We start from the raw sequence: 22291 nt of genomic DNA on the forward strand, positions 1-22291 counted from the left end.
ATCAACAGTGGCTAGTTTCAATCATGCAAAGCTCAATTTGTCATACTTTTCCCAGATCGCATCTTGAAAACTTCAAAATATGGTATCTGCGTAGGATTGGCAGCATCCACATTCTATGTTCTTCAACAAGTTTACCTAGGTACAATCCAGCCAAAGTTCAAACTTTTAAGCCCTCCTGGAGTTTTGATGGGAGAGAAATAAGGACATGCTTAACTCTCCCACTCAAATCAGAGGGGGCATAAGCAGGATGTGCTGCTGGAATCAGTGATCAAGGAGAAAGCCCCAGAGAAAGGATGGGGCATTTCTTCTGGATAGGTAAGTAGAGGATTGCATTGTAACTAAATGAGTATAATGGCTTTGAAAGAACATCCTGTGCATCCCTTCACAGCTTCCTCTGAATGGCCATCTATCATCATTCTGAACTGAGAGCAAAGAGAATTGTGACGCATCCATCAAGCAAAAAGAATAGTAATTCCTATAATGTGCCCAGCTTCATAAAGGTTAGCATGAGTATGATGCATTTGTACAGTCTATACAGCATGCCAAATAATGTCTCTCTCAAAAGCACTGGACAATAGAGGTGATAAATTTACATTACCTTTGACATTGCGACCATTGTCTGTTATTCAGCAGAATAAAGAAAAGCAAAAGGGGGAGATAAACTGTGTATTCAAAGACTCCAAACTGATTATTTTCCACCCTTCTTGGTTCCCCAATACATTTTGAGGGAGCCAACATTAATTTGGGTGAATCAGCTAATGTAATGAACAGGAGACTAATTTCCCCCTTTTAGAATTAAGAACCAAAAGTTGTCCTCATTCAACTGCTCTTCAACATTTCCCAGAGTGCTGAAAAGTGTTTTCAAATTAGCTCGAACAGCCATTTAAATGGATGTGATCTATCTCAGGAGGGGCTGTCCCTTAAATTTGGAGACTAATTTAACTTAAGAAATTGTAATTGAATAAGCAATTTTCCTGGATTAATCAATAGCAGAATGCAGTCAGCCAACTGTTCAATTAGTCAAATACACATTCTAATCAATCAGTTGCATGAAGATGAACAAGGGTTTTATTTGTGAAGCAAGGAATAGCTTCCTTTTGAAACAATATGCAGGCATGTTGCTGATTCGGACTGCCAGGTTGGGCAGGTAACTGGTCCTTTCAGTTAAAATAGTGTCATTTTATTGGATCCAGGAATCACACCTTCTCTAACATAGCACCTGCTTTCTGGGATGTAACTTCCTATGAAATCTGAGTGGCTTCCACTCTGTAATGGAATGTATGAGTGATCTTGATGAATGAAGGGAAGACATGAAACAATCAAGAAAGGTGGGAACCTCCAGTCAACTAACAGTCAAAGCAAGAAACTTGGGAAGGACCATACTCATTCATCAAGCAGCTTAAAGTGGGAAGTTTGTTAAGATAGCCTTACAATAAAGTAGAATTAGCTAATCTAGTCATGTTTTCTATTTGGTTTATCTTGGTGGCTTTCTGGAAAACCTTAAAGACTTGGCCATGGTCTCAGGCTCTAGGCTAAGATGGTTGGAGCCAGTGTTGGGTGTATGATATTTGATTTAGGTCAGGGATGGGATACTAGCCGGAGCACCTAATCGGGCTCTCCTCCGCGGCTCTGGGGGTCCCGTGAGTTTCAGCAGAGTTATGCTGCTGCACCCGTGCAGATAGCGAAATCGTGCATGGAGACGCAGGTGTGCCCATGTTCCGGCAAGATTTTTTCCTTCCGCGCATGCGCATGTAGCTAGTAGTTTAGCTAGTAGCCCACCGCTGCTTTAGGTGTTGAGTACACCTGCATTCATCTTCTATTCGGTGTGTTATTATGTGTTTATTTGTGTGTTGCCATATATGTAAGCCCCTTCCCAAGTCAGTCTGGAATCAGATGGTAACTACATTGATTAAATGAGAGAGTGAGTGAGTGAGTGAATAAATTTTTTTGAAGGAAGGATTCCTCCTGGGTACATGCTCTGGATGAAGACCTTCCGAATATGAATGTGGCCATTGCAGTCTGAACCATTCTTGTATTAAGACTCCTTTACAATAAACTGCTGCCCAAATAATGAGGGGACCCTTATTAGGACTTACTCTCAAATTAGTTCACCTAGACCTATAAGACAATATGAAGCATATTGACTTGGAAATAAGCTTCTCTTTGCACAGGGTCTCAAATGATGAACATAGAGTGCTTAATGTCATTCCTGCTAGAATTTCCTCTTAGCTCTTAAAAGGACTTCAAAGATCTTATCCTAGTTGGATGAAAAAATGTTGTGCACGTGTCTCATTTTATTCCCAGCCGTTCAGTCAACATAATTCATGAATATTGATCATTCTCCCCTTGCCCAATACTTTACCTTCACTAGCATGCCGATCCCTAAACATGTTCTTGGGATGGATGGTAAATCCTTCGATGTTGTGCACTGAAGATGCTCTTCTTAGACTACTAATGCTCTCTTTTGACTGAGCAAGAGTCAACGCTGCGCTGGAATGCAGCATATCTGGGTACAGTCGATCCCACTGCTGTTTTGGTGATGAATGGTCTAGAGGCCCAGATATATTCACTGGAGGTGAACACGTCCTTGGTTGAATGAGTGCCTTGGTGTCGTCTCCCTCAGAGGGGCTGCAGCTTTCTTTTGTGGGAGATTTAAAGTGCTTCATGGCCATGGAGTTGTCACTGTGCTTTGACGAATCAACAATCACTGCATCAGGATCTTCTTGTGGCAAAGATTGCTTTCTGTAGGATAGAATACTCAATCCAGGTAGCCTGAATCCAAAAAGTTTGCCTAAGTAGAAAAGATCAGATTCAAAAATAAGAAACCAATCAATTAACTATGACATTAGGAGCTATTCTGTTGATAGTGGACAAACATTAATGAATCAAAACATAATTCTAGGCAGAGGTGATATCCAGCCGGTTCTGACTGGTTCGGGCGAACCAGTAGTAGAAACCTGCGGGTGGGGTCCACCCACCTACCCATGTGCTATGCCATCCTATTTAGCCATGTTTTCAAGTCGTGCACATGCATGCAAACCATATGCATGTGAACAAAGCATATGTGCAGAAGGCCATGTGCATGCATAGAAGGCATGTGCTCAACCAAAGTTAGCGTGCACGCGCTGGGCGAACTGGAAGGGAAATTATGAGAATCCCACCTCTGATTCTAGGACTGATTCAGATTTGAAGGTAAAATACTACTTTAGATGTTCAAAACACTGGGGCAGCAATGACAAGTCTAAATAGTTATCTAAATAGGAAACAGACATCCCTCATTTCCAATTTTGCAATGGGTCAGAATATAAATTTGGGAGCTCCCACATTAAGGAACAGTGGCAATTAAACAAGTTAACCAGAACCAAGGCAAGCATCCCTTTTTGATTTATCCTGTCACTGTTTCTAAGTGTGTGTCCAAAGCATTACCTGTTTCTTGAGAAAAACACTTAATAATTGACATTCGTTCAGATACAAAATCCAGCAACTTTGCTTCATGCGGGAAACCTATCCTATCACTCTCCACTCACCTTTCTCTGATTTTAATGGATTTTTAAAAAATAAATTTTATTTGAGGATGTTTTAAAATAAATTTGAAGCCTTGTAGTTGTTTAAAAAGTTATTATCTCTATAGGTTTTTTAAAAAAATTGATAATTTTCATGGCCACTGTGTCTACTACTATGGCTCATATCATGTTGTCTACTACTACTACTCATATCATGTTGTCTACATCACTGTGTCTACTACTATGGCTCATATCATGTTTTTTAAAACACCGAGGAAAGAATCCCAGAGTTATCCCAATTATTCAGGGGGGAAAAAAATCACATTTTCAGAGGCTGAGCAAAGAGAGCTCTATTGTTGATTTGGTTTATATTTCTATTCATCAATTCTTTTAACGTGGAACCTATCTTTAAGGCAGGGAATTATCTGCTGACAACTTGATTCAAGTGTACAATAGAACTGTTTGGAAATATTAGGCTTTCAATTTGAAACACCTTGGAATAGTTAATTCAGGAAAAAATGGCTTACTCACTAATAGCATCATCCAAAAGGCATACAACACTAGATTTAAACAAAATGCATAAATTAGCTGTAACTATTTTAGCTATTTTAACTATTTTATCACGATGAAACCTGGTACGAGCAACATTTTAAATTTCCAGGCACTGCCGTCTGCATATTCAATAATGAAGGAGGGGAAAGGGGATGATGGCTACTTGCTGGTATGTCCCAAAAGAGAAAAAGCCACCCCGAGTTTTCGGAGAAGGGCAGTACTGTATACAAATCTAATAAATAACAACAAGAACGAAAATATTTGTGATGTTCCTCCAAGGTTTGGGGTTGCTTTGCTGAGATTTTTCAAAACAATAAACCAGCAACATTTTATTGCTCTCCATCTCTGCTGCCTGAATACTCTTCTCCCTTATTTTGAAGAGCTTACTTGCTCAGGAGACATGATCGGATACAAGAGATTCTCTATTTCAATTCCTTGGAAAGAAGGATGAAACATTTTCCCCCCTGCTCCCCTATTTCAAATTGTAGAAGAGGACCTAATGTCTATATAATGCTTTCTCTCATTCTTTCTCTGTGAGCCCCCCCCCCCTGGAATATTCTATAATTAATTGTTGTTAAGAATGCTTTTTTGCTGTTATATGCCTTCCATTGAGGACCTGTATACTGCACGAGTCAAAAAGAGGGCTGTGAAAATATTTACTGACCCCTTGCATCCTGGATATAAACTGTTTCAACTCCCACCGTCAAAACATCGCTACAGAGCATCGCACACCAAGACAACTAGACACAAGAACAGCCATCACTCTACTAAACAAATAATTCCCTCAACACTGTCAGACTTTTTACTAAATCTGTACTTCTATTTCTACTAGTTTTTCTCATCATTCCTACCATCCTTTTCCTCCCACTTAGGACTGTATGATTGTAACTTGTTGCTTGTATCCAAAGATTTTTATTATATTGATTGTTTCTTCATTGCTTATTTGACCCCTATAACAATCATTAAGTGTTGTACCACATGATTCTTGACAAATGTATCTTTTTCTTTTATGTACACTGAGAGCATATGCACCAAGACAAATTCCTTGTGTGTCCAATCACGCTTGGCCAATAAAATTCTATTCTATTCTATTTTATTTTATTCTATTCCATATGCCTTTAAATCTAATCATATGCATCTACAAAACCAGTGAAATTTGAGATTTAATTTGAGGGCAACAATAGGTGTTTACTAGCTGTAGGTAAAAATGAGTCATATATTAAAATATTCTACAGCTTTTATAATGCCTCTGAAAGTGAGTAGTCCATTACTAGCTAATGACATCGGTTTGAACTATGAGACCTCATCACAACGTTTTCCCCATAAAACAGGGTATTTCATGGCTTTCCTCACAATCTTGCAAGGAAAAAGTAGACATCTCCACATGCTCCTGTTCTATTTTAGAAATATTCATGGTAGAACAGATGGTATTTTCTGCTTCACTGATTTAAAACAGTCATGTTAGAAGTCTGTTGCTGATCAAGTTGTCTCTTAATTCAGCTGGAAAGGATATGCTTGGAGAGCATCCCTCATTGCTAATATTTTCAGGCGCAAAATAAAATAACAGCAGCAACATATGACTATCTTTTCCAGTTTTTTTAAAAAAAAAACAAGACATAAATTGTTCCAAACTTTTGGCTGCCTGATTTATTTTAAAGGAGCTATTTTTGAAAACAAGTTATACATGTGTGATGTACTGACAATTATTAGCAACTGTATGGCTTTTCATTCAATATGAAAGGTATTTCGTATTGTTGGAAATGAAGTAGGCAGAACACAGATCAGGAAGATAGTCTCGCATGTTACCGGAGTCTCTACGTCTGGGTGCATGTATGTATGAGAAAAAGAGGTAACAAGAAACCTTTTATTTGGAACAATTCCCATGGTTTGCATAAGCAACAGTAAAAACAATCCTATTCCAAGTACTGTTTAGTTAGCCTGTTAATTTTCTCCCTTTTTACATATTTGTTCTAGACTTTTTCTATTCGTTGCGAAGTCGTGTCTGACCCATCGTGACCCCATGGGCAACGTTCCTCCAGACTTTTCTGTCCTCTACCATCCCCTAGAGTCCATTTAAGCTCCCACCGACTGCTCCAGTGACTCCATCCAGCCACCTCATTCTCTGCCATCCCATTCTTCTTTTGCCTTCAATCGTTCCCAGCATTGGGCTCTTCTTCCTTCTCATTAGGTGGTCAAAATATTTGAGTCTCATATTCAGGATCTGTTTCTGAGACTAAACCAGAGAGTTTTAATTTCTTATTTTTCTCCCTGCACTTAGCAAATGATGCTGGATTTGATAAACTGATGAAAAAAATTGATAGCAATTATGGCCAAATGGCATTTTCATACTCAACAGAGAATGTGACTCTTAGTACCATTTCCTGGAATATAAAAGGATAGACAACAGCTTCCATGGAACAGGAAACATAGCAAATTGTAAGGGGTGCTGGAATATGTAGTTCAGGATTAGGTATAACGGCACAACAAAGTATCTTTGAGAACTAGCAGGGCAGGCTTGGCAGGAAATAAATGAGGCAAACACAAATCAACCACAACTGTGACAAAACAACAGAGCCGGGGGTGGCACAGCAGGTAGAGTGCTGTACTGCAGGCCACTGAAGCTGACTGTAGATCTGAAGGTCAGCGGTTCAAATCTCATCACCGGCTCAAGGTTGACTCAGCCTTCCATTCTTCCGAGGTGGGTAAAACGAGGACCCGGATTGTGGGGGTAATATGCTGGCTCTGTTAAAAAGTGCTATTGCTAACATGTTGTAAGCCGCCCTGAGTCTAAGAAGGGCAGCACAAAAATTGAATAATTAAATAAATAAATAAAACTTTGAATTTAATTGCTATTAATAGGCCCAGCCTCAGAATGCAACGAGATGGCATCTATGAAGTCCACTTAATGTCAGTGCTAGGAGTGTCCATCTTCCAGTGTTACTTTTCAACTCTATGCCCCACCCTCAATCACCCAGCGGCCACACACACCCCAGCAGCCAACATCTGGCTCTGCAGTCAAATGTCCATAGTAGCTTCCCCATCAGTGCTTTGGGCCATCGTTGGTTGAAGAAGCCCTGTGTGCAAGCAGCCACCCTAATCTATGCTGGCTGCATCAGCTGTGAGGCAGTGGCATGCCAAACATGAGGAATCAGCTGAGAGGCACAGGAGGAGCTCATGGTCCAAGCCTTTCCGCAGCGATCCTGTGGATATGGGAACATTGCACCTGCCACCACAATGTCTGCTGTTGCTTCTGCCAGCTCAGCCGCCAGCACTCCCACTGCATTGCACCCCTCCCAGGTATGGCGAGTTCACGGACAGTATCTAGTTGGTCACAGTGGAAATACAGATGTGGTTGAATCTTCATCCATTGATTTTTCAGAAGATTTAGAACAAAGTTCAGGGACTCAAGGGAGTTATTCTCTTCTGTTTACTTCTTCTTAGATTCTCTCCTGTGCCGTTCCTACAGAGTAAGGGAGATGAATACAGTGGTACCTCTACCTAAGAATGCCTCTACTTATGAACTTTTCTAGATAAGAACCGGGTGTTCAAGATTTTTTTGCCTTTTCTCAGGAACCATTTTCTACTTTCAAACTTGAGCCTCCGAAACTGTAACCAGAAAAGGCAGGGAGAAGTCTCCGTGGGGCTTCTCTAGGAATTTCCTAGGAACAAATAGAGCCAGAAAAGGCAGGGAGAAGCCTTTGTTGGGGCCTCTCTAGGAATATCCTGGGAGGAAACATGGCCAGAAAAGGTGGGGAGAAGCCTCCATGGGGCCTCTCTAGAAACAGGGCCTCCACCCTCCCAGTGGTTTCCCCAGTCGCACACATTATTTGCTTTTACATTGATTCCTATGGGAAAAAATGCTTCTTCTTACAAACTTTCCTACTTAAGAACCTGGTCACAGAATGAATTAAATTCCTAAGTAGAGGTACCACTGTATCTCCCCAATTTTTCAAATGATAAAACATGAAATACGCCTTAAAAGAATACAGTTTCTCAGCTGGATATGTTCTCAGCTGGATATTTTCAACACTTCAAAAGTGACAAACCTGTAGTGACATAGGAGGTAAACACCATGGGAGGTAAACAGGAACATCTTTTCAACCCATTTGCTGCGTCTGTTTTGCAAAGGATTGCAACTATTTTGCAATTATTATTCTTTTAAGTTGATAACTTTTCATTTATATCCAAAAAACCTTTATTATAGGTCGATCTGTATGATATATAGTTAAACTAACTAAACTAAACTCCTATACAATATTTTCACGATGAGGTAATTACTGAATAAAGAATATTCAGGGATCTGTGGGGTCCTATCCCCCAAATTTTGAGAGGGGGGAAGAGAAGATGAGGGAGAGAGAAAGAGAGAAGGGGGAGAGAGGGAGAGAGAGAGAAAAAAAGAAAGAATGAGAGAGAATGAGTGAATGAGAAAAAAAGAGCAGGAGAGAGAAAGAGAGACAGAGACAGACTGCCCTATAAGGCAGTTGTCTGCTTCTTAAAGTAAAATGGAACTTTCCATGTCCTTTGGTAACTAAATATGTTGATATAACTTCTAAACTATGGAAAATCTCTATGGAAATTCTCAGTCTTTCAGGTCATGGTTGTTCCAAAGGTCGAACAGCAACTGGACTTTTTTTATTTTTCTTGCAGAAACTCCTACTCTGAGAAGCTTCTATAGTTCTGACTAACTGGTGAGGAAGGAAATATTTATACGTATTCTTTTCAGTCAGCCAGTCAATGACTCTCAACAACTGATTAGGCTAATGGATGGACAGATGGAAGTGTCCTTGGGAGGCAGAACCCACAGCCACTCCCTCTTGTCTGGGTTGAGTTTGAGCCTGTTAGCATCCAGACCCTAACAGCCTCCAGACACTGGCACAATGTTACACTGAGCACACCCCTACTTCTTTCACATATTTTATTTTTAATGGGAGTTGCTAAGATCTCATCCTGTAATAATGTTGTAGTAGTTGAAAAGTGAGGATTGACCTTGGTCCAATCCCCTAATTTGAAAAAAAACAACCCATGTATTTTTAAAATAAACATTTATACAATACAGCTAAAATTATTAATAGAAATCTTAAAATATGGTTTTACATGCAATTATCAACAGTAAAAATACAGTATGGTAAAGGCTACATAGAAAATGCCATTAATATACTATAAGCAATTAACATCATGTATAGAAAATTTACATGATAAAATGTGCCAAATTTAAAATTGAACTTTACAGTTCAGATAGTATCAATTGCAATTAAAATAGCAAAATTATTATTATAATTATTTATTAGATTTGTATGCCGCCCCATCCGAGGATTCGGAGCGGCTCACAACAACAATAGATACAATAAAATACAAATCCAATATAAACTATATTAAAAAACCCATTATTATAAAAAAAACCTAACAATTCTAAAACAATCATATCAATCTCATATGTTGAGTCAGGAAAGGTAAGGTGAGAAATCAATCCCCCCATGGCTGGTGGTATAGATGGCTCTTCAACATCTTATGGAAGGCAAGGAGGGTGGGGGCAATTCGAATCTCAGGGGTGAGTTGATTCCAGAGGGCCGGGGCCACCACAGAGAAGGCTCTTCCCCTAGGTTCCGCCAGACGACATTGTTTAGTTGATGGGACCCGGAGAAGGCTGACTCTGTGGGACCTAATTGGCTGCTAGGATTCGGTCCCACATTTCTGACACTAAAAAGGCAGGTTGCCAATAATATGGTATAAAGTGTTGCTGAACTCATTTTTAAACATTATAATCTTGCCTCAACTAGGACCGATTGTGTAAAACACTCATCCACATGCATCACTTCAGGCAGCCCTACACTGCTTGTGCCTTCTGTTCGTACAATAGCACCAGGCTTCTACAGCTCTTCTGCAACTGCGTTGATTAACTTCTGACTCAGCTTCAGTGTAGAAAAAAAATGCTAAAATAACACTTTTTGTCACGGCATTTTGCTGGAGCTGCAAAACAAGCGACTTCCCACTGATAAAGAACTTTTAATTTGGTTTTTAATGCCAAGAATATTACAGACATTGGTTGACCCATTGTGAAAACAGACCACTGTAAGAAAGATAATATGAAGAATACTTGTAAGGTGGCCCAGAGAAGATTCTAAGGACTACTGGGGAAATGATCACAAACACATTTCCACTACTTACATGATCTATCCTGCTTTCAAGCCTTGAAACTGGACCCTCTGAACCATTTGATTTAATCATTGAACATGTCCACTGACACACCAAATCTAAATCTTCTGCTAAATTGCCCTAGAATTATATTTGTTCTTTCTGATGAAGTGACATTTTTGGTGATAAAATGGAATTGATGAACTTCTCCTGTGAAGTTTAATTGGACTGATGTCTTGTAAGTGACTGGCGCATGCTATGTTAACGAATCAACAGGATGCATGGAAGTGTGTAAATCTTGTCATTGTAATGTATTCTATAACAATAGATATGCTTGTGAGTATGGAACAGATCAATTGTGCCCATCCCACTCGATCAGTGTCGAGAAAGTGCAAAACAGATGGAGAAAGTCAAAGTGATTCTCCCTGTGTCACCGTGCCTGTTACTCATGCAGAGAACAGCTCCAAAGAAAAATATTGCAAGAAAGAAACCCTCACAACAGGGGAGCACACATATGGTTTAATGAAAATGTGCAGAGGCAGTTAAATAAAAGCAGGTTAGGAAGCTATTTCTAGTATGTGAGCCATCAAATAGCATTTCTAGTGGATGGGTATTTAATTCATCATTGTAATACTAACTGATGGTGTGATGAGATACAAAGATAGGGTACCAATAATTGTTACCTGTGAAGAAATAGCTTTTAACTAAGCCATGTCAAATAGCTCCTGGTGGCACTTTTGAGGGATAAAATGAATACAGTTGCATCAAGGATGTCTAATCTTAATATGTAGATCTGAATATCCAGTCAGGTATAGGAGAAATTTAAGGTAGAAGGATGGTGACTGGAAAAAGTGAGTCATGTAGTAGTTCCTTAGAGCTTCCTTAGAAGGAAATGGAGAAATGACTCAGAAAAAGGCAAACTTCTGAAAACCCACCTGTGTTGCCAGGCTTGGGGAAACTCACATACCCCCAGCTGTTCCATTTTATGTATTGTTTGTTTGGATTACTTGACTGTTTTTTATAAGGGTTTTTTAAAATTGTTTTTTAATATTGGATTTGTATCTCATATATTATTTGTTGTGAGCAGCTCTGAATCTTCAAAGAGGGGTGGCATACAAGTCTAAAAAATTATTATTATTATTATTATTATTATTATTATTATTATTATTATTATTATTGTTGTTGTTGTTGTTATTATCCAACCACTTTAGTTTTTATTTGTGAATTCACATAAAAAGAGTTTGTAGTATTTATGGTCTTGGAATTACTTTATTTTCATGATATCCTGACAAAGGCTACATGGACATATACTATAAAGCTAGGATTTTATTATGGTTTGACAATTTGTTCAACAGATAATTTGATTTCTCCTTTCTTCTATCAGGACTCAGATTCTAGACAGCACAAAAAAATCAAATTAAGAGTGAACTAGAAATAAGATTCAACAATATAGTCTGTTGACAGTATATCACAGTTCATAAACCTGAAAGACATGGTTCAAAATGGCAGGAAAACTAATTAGAACTCTGAGACCAAAAAATACATTATAACTTTACCAGATTCAAAATAAATCCCAGGCTAAACTCCATGTGTCCTCCTGTGTTACTGTATATAGTAGTTTACATTCAAGGAATAATTTGTAGTGATTCAGATACACAGATCAAGTGAGTGAAGTTATATTGAGACTGATAGTTCAGATTAGTGTATGGATGATGTTTTCATTAGTGCAGCAAGCAAGCAGGGCTTTTTAATTTTTTAAAGGGACCTCTGCCTTTGTCAGTGTTTCTCAACCTTGGCAGATTTAAAATGTGTGGACTCTAACTCCCAGAATTCCTGGGAAACCCTTGCTTTTGTTTTTTTGTTGCTGAATTTCAGGAATGAGGTCTGTTAAATATCAATAAAAGAGAATATTAAACATTTACTAACTCTCATCCCCATTGTGGATGAGGGATAATTTGATGAGGGAATCACTCAGCACTGTTGCTCGAGATGACAATAGAAATGACTTCCGATCCAATCAATATATAGAAACAATACTCAGAAAGCCGAATATTTAGGTAGCCTGCTCTATTAGTAGCGTTCCCTGGATGGATGGATGGATGGATGGATGGATGGGACTTTGCACCTAAAAAACGAGGATAGGAAGAGCCCCTGAGGGAAGTTTTTTTTTCTTTTCCTGGATTGTGGGGGCAATAGCCTAGCTCTGTTAAAAAGTGCTATTGCTAACACGTTGTAAGCCGTCCTGAGTTTAAGGAGAAGGGCGGCATAAAAATCGAATAAATAAATAAATTTATATATTTATATATTTATTTATTTATTCGATTTTTATGTCGCCCTTCTCCTTACTCAGCACAGCTTACAACATGTTAGCAATAGCACTTTTTAACAGAGCTAGGCTATTGCCCCCACAATCCAGGAAAAGAAATATAAATATATATATTTGCCTAGAGGCAAAAAGGAGCTGTGATGTTCCTTCAATATACCAGGGTGATCTGACATAAAAAAACATATAGCCCCTCCCTGGTACAGAGCTGGAAGGGATCTGATCTGATAGCTCAACTGCTAATTCTCTGCCTTACAAGGCAGAGTCCACTGGATTGAATCCCAGTAAGGAAGGGTGTGGCTAGTTGATGAGGCCAGAACAAGGCCGAAATGGGCCCATCCTAGTCTCCCTTAATTTTAAAATTCCAGCTAAAAAAACATTTGACATTTATATATATATATATGTTTTTGTTTTTTTAATGTCGGATCACCCTGGTATATATTGAAGGAACGTCACAGCTCCTTTTTGCCTCTAGGCCCAACCCAGGACCATTTCAAGGCAGTTAATTTTATTTATAGCCGACAACTATATTCTGTATGTGTCAAATGTTTTTAAATTTAATTTTAAATTAATTTTAAATTTCCAGCTAAAAAAACATTTGACATTTGATATATATATGAGAGAGAGAGAGAGAGAGAGAGAGAGAGAGAGAGAGAGAGAGAGAGAGTCCCAAGGAGAAAGAGTATGAGGAAGTTTCAGGGAACTGAGATAAAACATGATTGAGAGGGAGGGGAAAGGATAAACCGCTAAGAGGGAAAGAATTTGCTGCTACAAGAGGGAGACTAGGCCTCTCGCTGGGCCTGATGTTAGCTATAGCATGTAGACTGATATACCGCTTCATCCTCTCTAAGCAGTTTACAGAGTCAGCCTATTGCCCCCAACAATCTGGGTCCTCATTTTACTCACCTCGGAAAGATGAAAGGCTGAGGCAACCTTGAGCTGGTCAGGATCAAACTCTTGGCAATGGGCAAGAGTTTGATCCTGCAATATTGCATTCTAACCACTGAGCTACCATGGCTCATGTGAAAGCTTAACGTTAATGTGACAAAACAATTGATGAGAGGCCATTTGGCCAGAAAAGACAGTCGTTGGGACATTTTGCTCATTTTGATATTATTGAAATGCTTGATTTGATTTTTATCTTAACAGCCATTATTTTAATTAAAGCCTGTCACTCCCTCCAAGGGAGGCTGTTGGTATACCTGGGCTAGGTGGGAAAGGGTTTAGAAGGGCCCAATTGCCAGAGGCCCTTCTGGGGAAAATGCTACACTTAGGATACCAGAAAATTGGACTCAAGTAAAATAAATGAAGGAAACAAGTGCAAACTGTCTCTCAGTAGACAGAATTACCTGATGACGCTCCTCTTGAAAGGTTGTTACCATCTGAAATACAAGTAAAACTGCACTTACAGAAAGCCCTTGATAAACTTCTTTTAAATCATTCGGTTAATAGGAAGACAACTTGAGGTTGACCTTCAATGCAGGAAACAGCAGAACATGCACACAAGAACATTTGTCTCAATACGGCTATAGATCCACGAAATAGTGGTGTATGAAATTGTTTTCAAAATCAAACAGCTAAGTGCTTTGCCAATTCTAGTTGGATGTCGAAAGCCTCTGAACAGAATAGAATGGTTGACAATGAAAGCCAAGTCATTTTGCCCAACCTCTTTGGCACTGCTAATTCAGAAACCAGATTGTACAGATCAGAAAAAAACCTCTTGTTGTTAGGAATTATGTGCAACGACATCCATCCTCATTATTTTCTAATAGGAGATTTGATTTTTACAATAATTCAAACAAAGCTTTCTAAACACTCTGTTGCTCAGACAGGGATGGCAAAATGACTCGAGATGAACTGGGAGAAAGCAAATCAGCAGGATAGCAGAGGTAAACATTTGGATTGTGGAGGGAATGACAATTCCCTCAATTAATCTGTGCATCTGAATCACTGCAAATCATTATTTGATGAGTGTTAACTAATAAGTCACACTAGACTAGAACTGAGAGACTTAGTTTCAAATCTTCGGTCACATATTAAAGTCAGTTGGTGATCAGTGACACATGATTTCTCACACTAAATCATATGCAACTCTTGTATTATCTAAGGAGGGGGAGGGGAAGCCTTTCAGACTGATAACACCTTTTGCACATTGGGTAAGATTTAGTTGGTTTAGAAGTTAGTTGGGGGAAAGATCAGAAGCAACATGAGAAAATATTATTTTACTGAAAGAGTAGTAGATCCTTGGAACAAACTTCCAGTAGACGTGGTAGATAAATCCACAGTAACTGAATTTAAACATGCCTGGGATAAACATATATCCATCCTAAGATAAAATACAGAAAATAGTATAAGGGCAGACTAGATGGACCATGAGGTCTTTTTCTGCCATCAGACTTCTATGTTTCTATGTTTCTATTTAAGACTGTAGGATATCTAAGGGTCACTTCTAGACACGTTGTCGTCATGTGATTTATCACAGCTTCCCCCCCCTTTGCTAAAATGGGGGTGGGCGTGGCCAATGTGGGATGCATATGGCCCGTGGCCCACGGGTTTGACACCCCTGCTTTAGGGCATAAGGCCAGAACCATGGTGACAGGAGGAAGAGTGACCTGTGATTCTAGCTTGGGGCTCTAGCAATGGGTCATGGCAGGAGAAGGCCCAGTCCAGCTGCATTGACAGTATTGCGGCATGACCTTAGCTCATGCTATCTAGGGAGGTTATCTAGTGCAGTGATTTTCAACCTTTTTTGAGCCGCGGCACATTTTTTACATTTACGAAACCCTGGGGCACATTGAGGGGGGGGGGGGGCGGCTAAAAAAAGTTTGGACAAAAAAATTCTCTCTCTCTTCCTCCCCTTCACTCTATTTTTTTCTCCCACCCTTTCTCTCCCTTCCTTCCTTTCTTTCTCTTCCTTCCTTCCTCTTTTTTGCTCTCTTTCTCTCCCTCCCTCCCTCTATGTCTTTCTCTCTCTCTCCTTCCCTCCCTCTCTTTCTCTCTCTCTTGTTTTCTTTCTCTCTTTCTCTCTCTCTTTCTTTCTCTTGTTCTCTCTCTCTCTCTTGCTTTCTTTCTCTCTCTCTTGTTCTCTTTCTCTCTCTTGCTTGCTTTCTCTCTCTCTTGTTCTCTTTCTCTCTCTCTCTTTCTTGCTTTCTCTCTCTCTTGCTTTCTTTCTCTCTGAGCTTCGCGGCACACCTGACCATGTCTCGCGGCACACTAGTGTGCCACGGCACACTGGTTGAAAAACACTGATCTAGTGAATGATTATACATGACTATCTAGTGCAGTGTTTCCCAACCTTGGCCACTTGAAGATATTTGGACTTCAACTCCCAGAATTCCACAGCCAATGAATGCTGGCTGGGGAATTCTGGGAGTTGAAGTCCAGATATCTTCAAGTGGCCAAGGTTGGGAAACACTGATCTAGTGAATAATTATGCAGCAACTAATACAAATGTCTTTGTAAGGAATTTGGATGCGGATCTTATCTCTTGTAACCAATAAAACTGGGGTCAATATTTTCTCACTTGCTAGAAATTGTTTTATTTGCCGTAACCTTCTTTTGCTTCTGCTTCTTGGTCCAGTTTACAATATTCAACAGCACATGATAAAAAGGTTTGGAGATGCACAATCAATACACATCCAAAGGGCAACATACGTCATATTGCAGTTATAGCCGGAGACCTGAGAACCTGAGGCATTTCCAACCAGACAGGCCTTTTTAAGTAAGATACACATTCTATTTTAGAATCAATCATAATATGAGGTGGAGGCAGGTTATTTTGATGTAAGACTCAGATCTGTAAGGCCAAGTACTGTGCTAAATTATAAAACAGACCAAATAAGCAGAATATTATTAATATAATATTTTCCCTCATAAGGCTCACAAAGTTTTTAATAATACCGTATTCTGTTTTACCATTTTATATAACTTTTGAAGTAGCTAAAAATCTATTGTCAAGAGTAATAGATTATAATGGCTGTTTAACGCGATGGTCTATGAATATGTTAACCGTTTGGTTTTATAATAAGGGTTTTTAGTTGTTTTATTATTGGATTGTCACATGCTGTTTTTATCATTGTTGTTAGCCGCCCCGAGTCTTACGGAGAGGGGCGGCATACAAATCCAATAAATTATTATTATTATTATTATTATTATTATTATTATTATTATTATTATTATCATCATTGAAACATTTTCCACACTTTTTTCTCTTCCAGAATTCTCTTTCTTACACAGCAAATTCATATGCTCTGTAGTCAAAAGTGAACAATACTTGAATTTAGAGAAGTTTTTTTTTCTGAGCAGGATTTGTGACTAAATAAACAAAGCAAGGATAAGAATGAGCTACTCATGACATCAGAAAAATGTTTCAATCAGCAATTTCCTTATACAGTATCTTCCTCCAAGATTTTTCTGGAGTAAGTCTTTACTGCAGAACATATGATTAAATAATTAATCGTGTTCACTTTTCCAATCTGTAAAATGGTAAATTTGAATATCTAACACGGGTATTATCAAAATAAAGAATGTAATGGACTTCTGGAAAAGGAAATCTTTTTTAAAAATTTGAGCCTCAATTAAAACATTTCATCTAGGTTCAGGCATTTGTATGGTGCTGCACAGTTTTGCTTTGTTATTAGCTTGAGCCATGTAAAAATGTTTAAAAAAAGAGATGAAACATAAACAAACAAACAAATAAATAAATAAATGTAAAGCTATATTCGCAAAACCAAGACTGTAACTGTGACATTATGAAGTAGTTTTTAATGAAATTGTTGAAGGTTCTTGGTGACCATGATTTTTCTCTCAGTCACTTTTTAGTCTGGCATTCATTTTTTAGTACAGTACATGAATTATTTGATTATATTTGCTTTTTGAGTTGGATCTCTCTATAGCTATATAAAGGTTGTCAGATGTTCTCCCTCCCTCCCTCAACTTTCATTTGATAGTTTTGCAAGATCAAAGAGTTGTTTATCTGTGTTTATATATTACACGGGATACCAGTTAATCTCTGCTTTCCTGTTGTTTCACAAATGTTTTCTTTAAATATTGTACCCAACTGTATATTCAAAAGGAAGCTATCATAATCAAGGCAGTCAGGGACAACATTGACATCAAGACTGGCCAGGCCATTTAATGACCATATCCTCACTAGCTGAAGTTGTAGATCAGGGGTATACTCACCATGGAAACTTTAGCAGTTTGTGGACTTCAACTCTCAGAATTCCAGGTGATGAAATCCACAAGTCTTAAGGTTGTCAAAATTAGACCCTCTCCTCTAAATGGTTTGATAACTCTATTAGCTCATTAATTAGTATTCAGTGTTCTGAACTATTTCTTTTGGTGTCAGAGTGCCTGAGCTTGTATATAGCAAGGGGAAAGTTAACTAGATGATTAAAAACTAGTAAAGAACTAGATAAGTCCTCGGAGAGAGGTGGCATATAAATCCAATAAATAAATAAAGAATGAATGAATGAATGAATGAATGAATGAATAAATAAATAAATAAAGTACATGAATAATCTCCAAGACATGTTCCAGCTAGGAAAAGTGGGGGACAAGATAGCTTAAAACTTTCTAATTTTATTACAGTATCAAATGTTATATGAATGTGTCATTGTATTCCTGTTTGAAGCTAACAATCAAAAAGCTGATACAACTATTTTTATACTTTAGGACAAAACCTAAAGCCAGAAATATGCAAGCTGAAAAGTAAGAGCCATATATAGTCCCTAGTTTCCTTTGGTCATTATCAGTGGCCACTGAAAACTGGTGGAATAGCTTCCCTCGGTTTTGTTGCCATTTCCACTAAATTACTATATTTGTTGAAAGGTAAATTTTTCTGCCTCCCCCATTTTTGTCTTAAAAGTAGTGATCTACAGGTTCAGGCTACACTGAAGGGAATTCTAAATTGTGTAAGATGTTTTGCTATACTCTAAGTTTCTTTCTTTGCTATGCTAAGACACTTATGTAACCAATAAATGAGACCTGCCCCAGTAAGCAGAACAATGGAATTTTAATTTCCTCTTCCAGTCCTTTAGCTCAAATGATATGAGAGAGAGAAAGAGAGAGAGAGAGAGAAAGAGAGAGAGAAAGAGAAAGAGAGAGAGAAAGAGAGAGAGAGAGAAAGAGGGAGGGAAGGAGAGGGGGGGGGAGATGTCTTAGACTATGTCTTAGTCTATATACCGCTTGACTTCAGTTCAAAATCAACAATCAACAATGTTGCATTGGAGCAAAGAAACATTATGGCTTAATTATAACTGTGGGTAATTGTGGGGCCAGTGTGTGATTGACTTGCGTTTGGTGTCTTTGCCCATTTGTCTTTTTTTATTTTGTGACTGACCATAAACCTGTTGGGGAACTCCCCCAAACCCTCCTTCTGATGCAGCCATAATATCTACTATGCGAACTCATGGTTCCAAATAGGTCTAGTATCTGATACATAGATATGTAATTCTGTTCATTTTCTGTTCAAGAGAAATTTTTTGAAATGTAGCCCTTGCGGCACAATACTTTCTTTTGGCTGTTCTTTTTGTTTGCAATTCTTTTTAAACAGTTAACCTTTTGTCACTTATTACCTAATTTCTAAAAAAAAAAAAAAACATATAAAAAAATAAACCTCCCACTGGAATCTGCGGAAATGCCAGTACACATTAATTCATCAGGAGGCATCAGGCTGCCTGTTTCTGGAATGGAGGACAGGAGGGAGATTCAGGATGCTAGGGGCTTTTTATTCTTTCTTTCTGAGTAGAACAGAAGCTCCAGGCAGATGGAAAATCTTTCCTGCTGATCCTCCCAAGTATAGGATAAAACTGCAGTTATTTGAATCACATAATGAATGAACCTCCAGCAATAGAAGCCTACAAACGGCAGTGTCTAGCCAGAAGCATATTATCTTGTGTTCCCAGAGGCTGGGTAGCAAAGAAGGGTTGTGGCACTTCTGGAATCACGCAGAAATCAAATAGCACAACTAATATGATTGATTATAGACCAGGATATACCAAAGCGTTATATTACTAGTGTAAGATTTTGTTGTTGTTGTTGTTCTTGCTTATTATCAGTCACAAAACTATAGCTCTTAGTTCCCTCTTCTCACCTGGTCATACAGAATGTGGATATGAAAAAAAAACACCTAGCTCTTTGGATGTTGTGGCCATGTCTCTAACCCTCTGGATTGCTATTAGCAATTTGTTTTGGCTCTAATTTGGATTTTGTTTAATTTGGAGGCAAATTAAAAGCTGTCCCCACATTGAAATGGGTGACACACATTTACTCCTGAATAGTTGATTAAGCAGTCATAAAAATGAACGTTCCAGAATTTGAAGTTTAACATTACAGTGTATGAGAATCTGTATGAAGGAATTATTTATTTATTTGTTTGTTTGTTTGTTTGTTTACTCATTCATTCATTCATTCATTCATTCAAACATGCATAGGATAGTAGTTTGTATAAATATAACATAACATAAGTAAAAAGTAATGATAAAAGAGGACAATAGGACAGTAGGACAGGGATGGTAGGCACAATGGTGTGTTTATGCATGCCCCTTACAGACCTCTTAGAAACGGGGAAAAGTCAACTGCAGACAATCTAAAGTTAAAATTTTGGGGGGCTGGGGAAGAAACTACAGAGTCAATTAGTGCATTCCAGGCATTGATCACTCTGTTGCTGAAGTTGCATTTTCTGCAGTCGAGTTAATACTATATTAAGATTAGTACTATTAAGATATTGGCAGTCATTTATATGTCAGTATTGATCATTAGGTTACAAACAACAGCAACGACTGAACAATTAAACAACAATAACCATTTTGAATTTATGGCATATATTTTTCAAGTGGAAATATAATAATAATCATTCCATTCCATAGATTTTCTTTCCAATGAATGTGCTATGATCATGACTCAATTCTAACAGAATAAAAAGAGTTGGAAGGGATCTTAGTGGCTTTCTAGTCCAATATCCTGCTTAAAAATTCTACTCCTCTTACCCAGAAATCCTCTTCCCCTAATAAAGATTCATATACTTACGGTTTGTAACTTTGGCTGTTAGTATCTGGCTGAATTTCTCTGGAGACTCTACATTTTCTTCCTCAGTTACATATTCAAAGATAATAATAAACATCATAGCCACTCCTTCTTGATTTTTCACTGGGATGATGTGGGTGTTACAGATGAAGGTGGACCCTAGAAAGAAGAGGGAAAAACATCAACAAAAGTTTCTATGGAAATAATTGAGTTCCATTTATGGTACTTCCCTACAAGAGATTCCAAAATGGTCACCAATCAGAGAAATACAGGCACACCTATTTTGTTGGGAGTGCCCTCTGACAATTCAAACACATTGTGCTCCATTCCAGAATGTTTGCATTATGGCTTCTCCCTTAACTGTGTTTTGTGCATCACATATGTGTAGAATCCCACCAGGGAAGAAACTCAGTATCAACAACCAAATGAAATGTATTTTATCTTTAGCCCCATACAAATGATTAAGAACTTTATTTGTGGCAATGCCACAAATGAAGCCCTTTTAGTCCCTAAAGCACTGACGCAGACATGGTTTTCCAAAGACTTACAAGTGCTTATGTGAAAGGGTTTTCCTGGTCATCTGCACAGGGGTATATATGCACAGAATCTTCTGGGATTGTTGCCAAAGTAAACCATGTTAGGAACCAGGTGTTGGATCCTGATAACCCTTAAGCCAAAGCCAGGATGGTAAAAATGTAAGACTATATTCAATACAATAAAAACTACAGAATTTGTTTGACTGCTATGCTCAATCCCAGACTGTCACTTTCTTTCTTGGTATACACACACATACACACACACACAACATATACATAGACTGTTCTGGCTAAAAGCAGAAACGTAGGAACTTACAAGTGCCGATTCATTTTGCACAAACTTCAGGCAAGTCCTAACCTAGCCCCCACCCACAAAACTCACCCACAATACCCACCCACAAAACGGCAGCAATTGTCTCTCTGGCTCAGCAATCTGGTTTAAGTTGTGCTTTTGTTGGTGCAGCCTATGAAAGCAATAGCAGAGTCCCTGCCACCGTGTTCATATCTATCGCACGGAAAACATGCTGAAAGCATCACTGAAACAGCACAAAAATAGACGTGGAAAGATGCCCTTTGGTTTTCGAAGTCCAGCACATATACAGAAGTCAGCAAAAAGGGCACTTTTCTGTACCATTTATATTTAGCTTGCTTTTTTTATATCTAGCTTTTTAAAAATAGATACATAATTGACTGAAATCTGTTTCCCTCCCACCCCTCCAGAACCTGCTATTTATTTAATTATTTACAGCACAGTAACTTTTAGGACTCCTCCTCTGCCTGGGAGACTAGACTGATGCTCAGAATAATAACCAAATATCAGCTGTAAAGCCTATGGACTGCTATCATCAGAATAAACCCTTAAAGCACTGCAGCAAAACAAGGGGGACAAGGTCAATGGTAAAACATACCTCCCTAGCGGTTTGGAAGGGTGTTCTTTGCACACATGCGCTCATGTGCGTTGCACAGGCTTTTTCACCGTCTGTGCATGCACAGAAGGCTTTGCACATTGTTAAGATATTCATGAACTGGGAGAACCAATGGTAACAAGGCTAGTCAATGAACAGGCATAGCAACTAAGTCAGCCAATGGAAGCTTAAACACTTCTGAATCTGTGCAGAGAATCGAAACTGAAACTTAAGGATGGGTGTGGCTCCAGTTCTCTTTGCTCTCTTGTCCACTCTGTGCTTGTCTGCTGCTGAAATAAAACTAACTGTTCT

The 22291-nt window shown here is 38.5% G+C and overlaps 1 protein-coding gene across 1 annotated transcript in view; it reads right to left on the reverse strand.

Moving 5' to 3' along the window:
• KCNH7 (potassium voltage-gated channel subfamily H member 7) overlaps positions 1–22291 on the reverse strand; it is a 395413-nt gene that overhangs the window by 152506 nt on the left and 220616 nt on the right. Inside the window, exons 3-5 of the mRNA XM_070731643.1 lie at positions 20542–20697; positions 2363–2791; positions 599–619 (exon numbers count right to left, since the gene is read on the reverse strand). Of these exons, the coding sequence (XP_070587744.1) occupies positions 599–619; positions 2363–2791; positions 20542–20697 (606 nt within the window). The remainder of the gene's footprint in view (positions 1–598; positions 620–2362; positions 2792–20541; positions 20698–22291) is intronic.

Source organism: Erythrolamprus reginae, chromosome 1 (genome assembly GCF_031021105.1).
Source record: "Erythrolamprus reginae isolate rEryReg1 chromosome 1, rEryReg1.hap1, whole genome shotgun sequence".
Classification (NCBI taxonomy): Eukaryota; Metazoa; Chordata; class Lepidosauria; order Squamata; family Dipsadidae; genus Erythrolamprus; species Erythrolamprus reginae.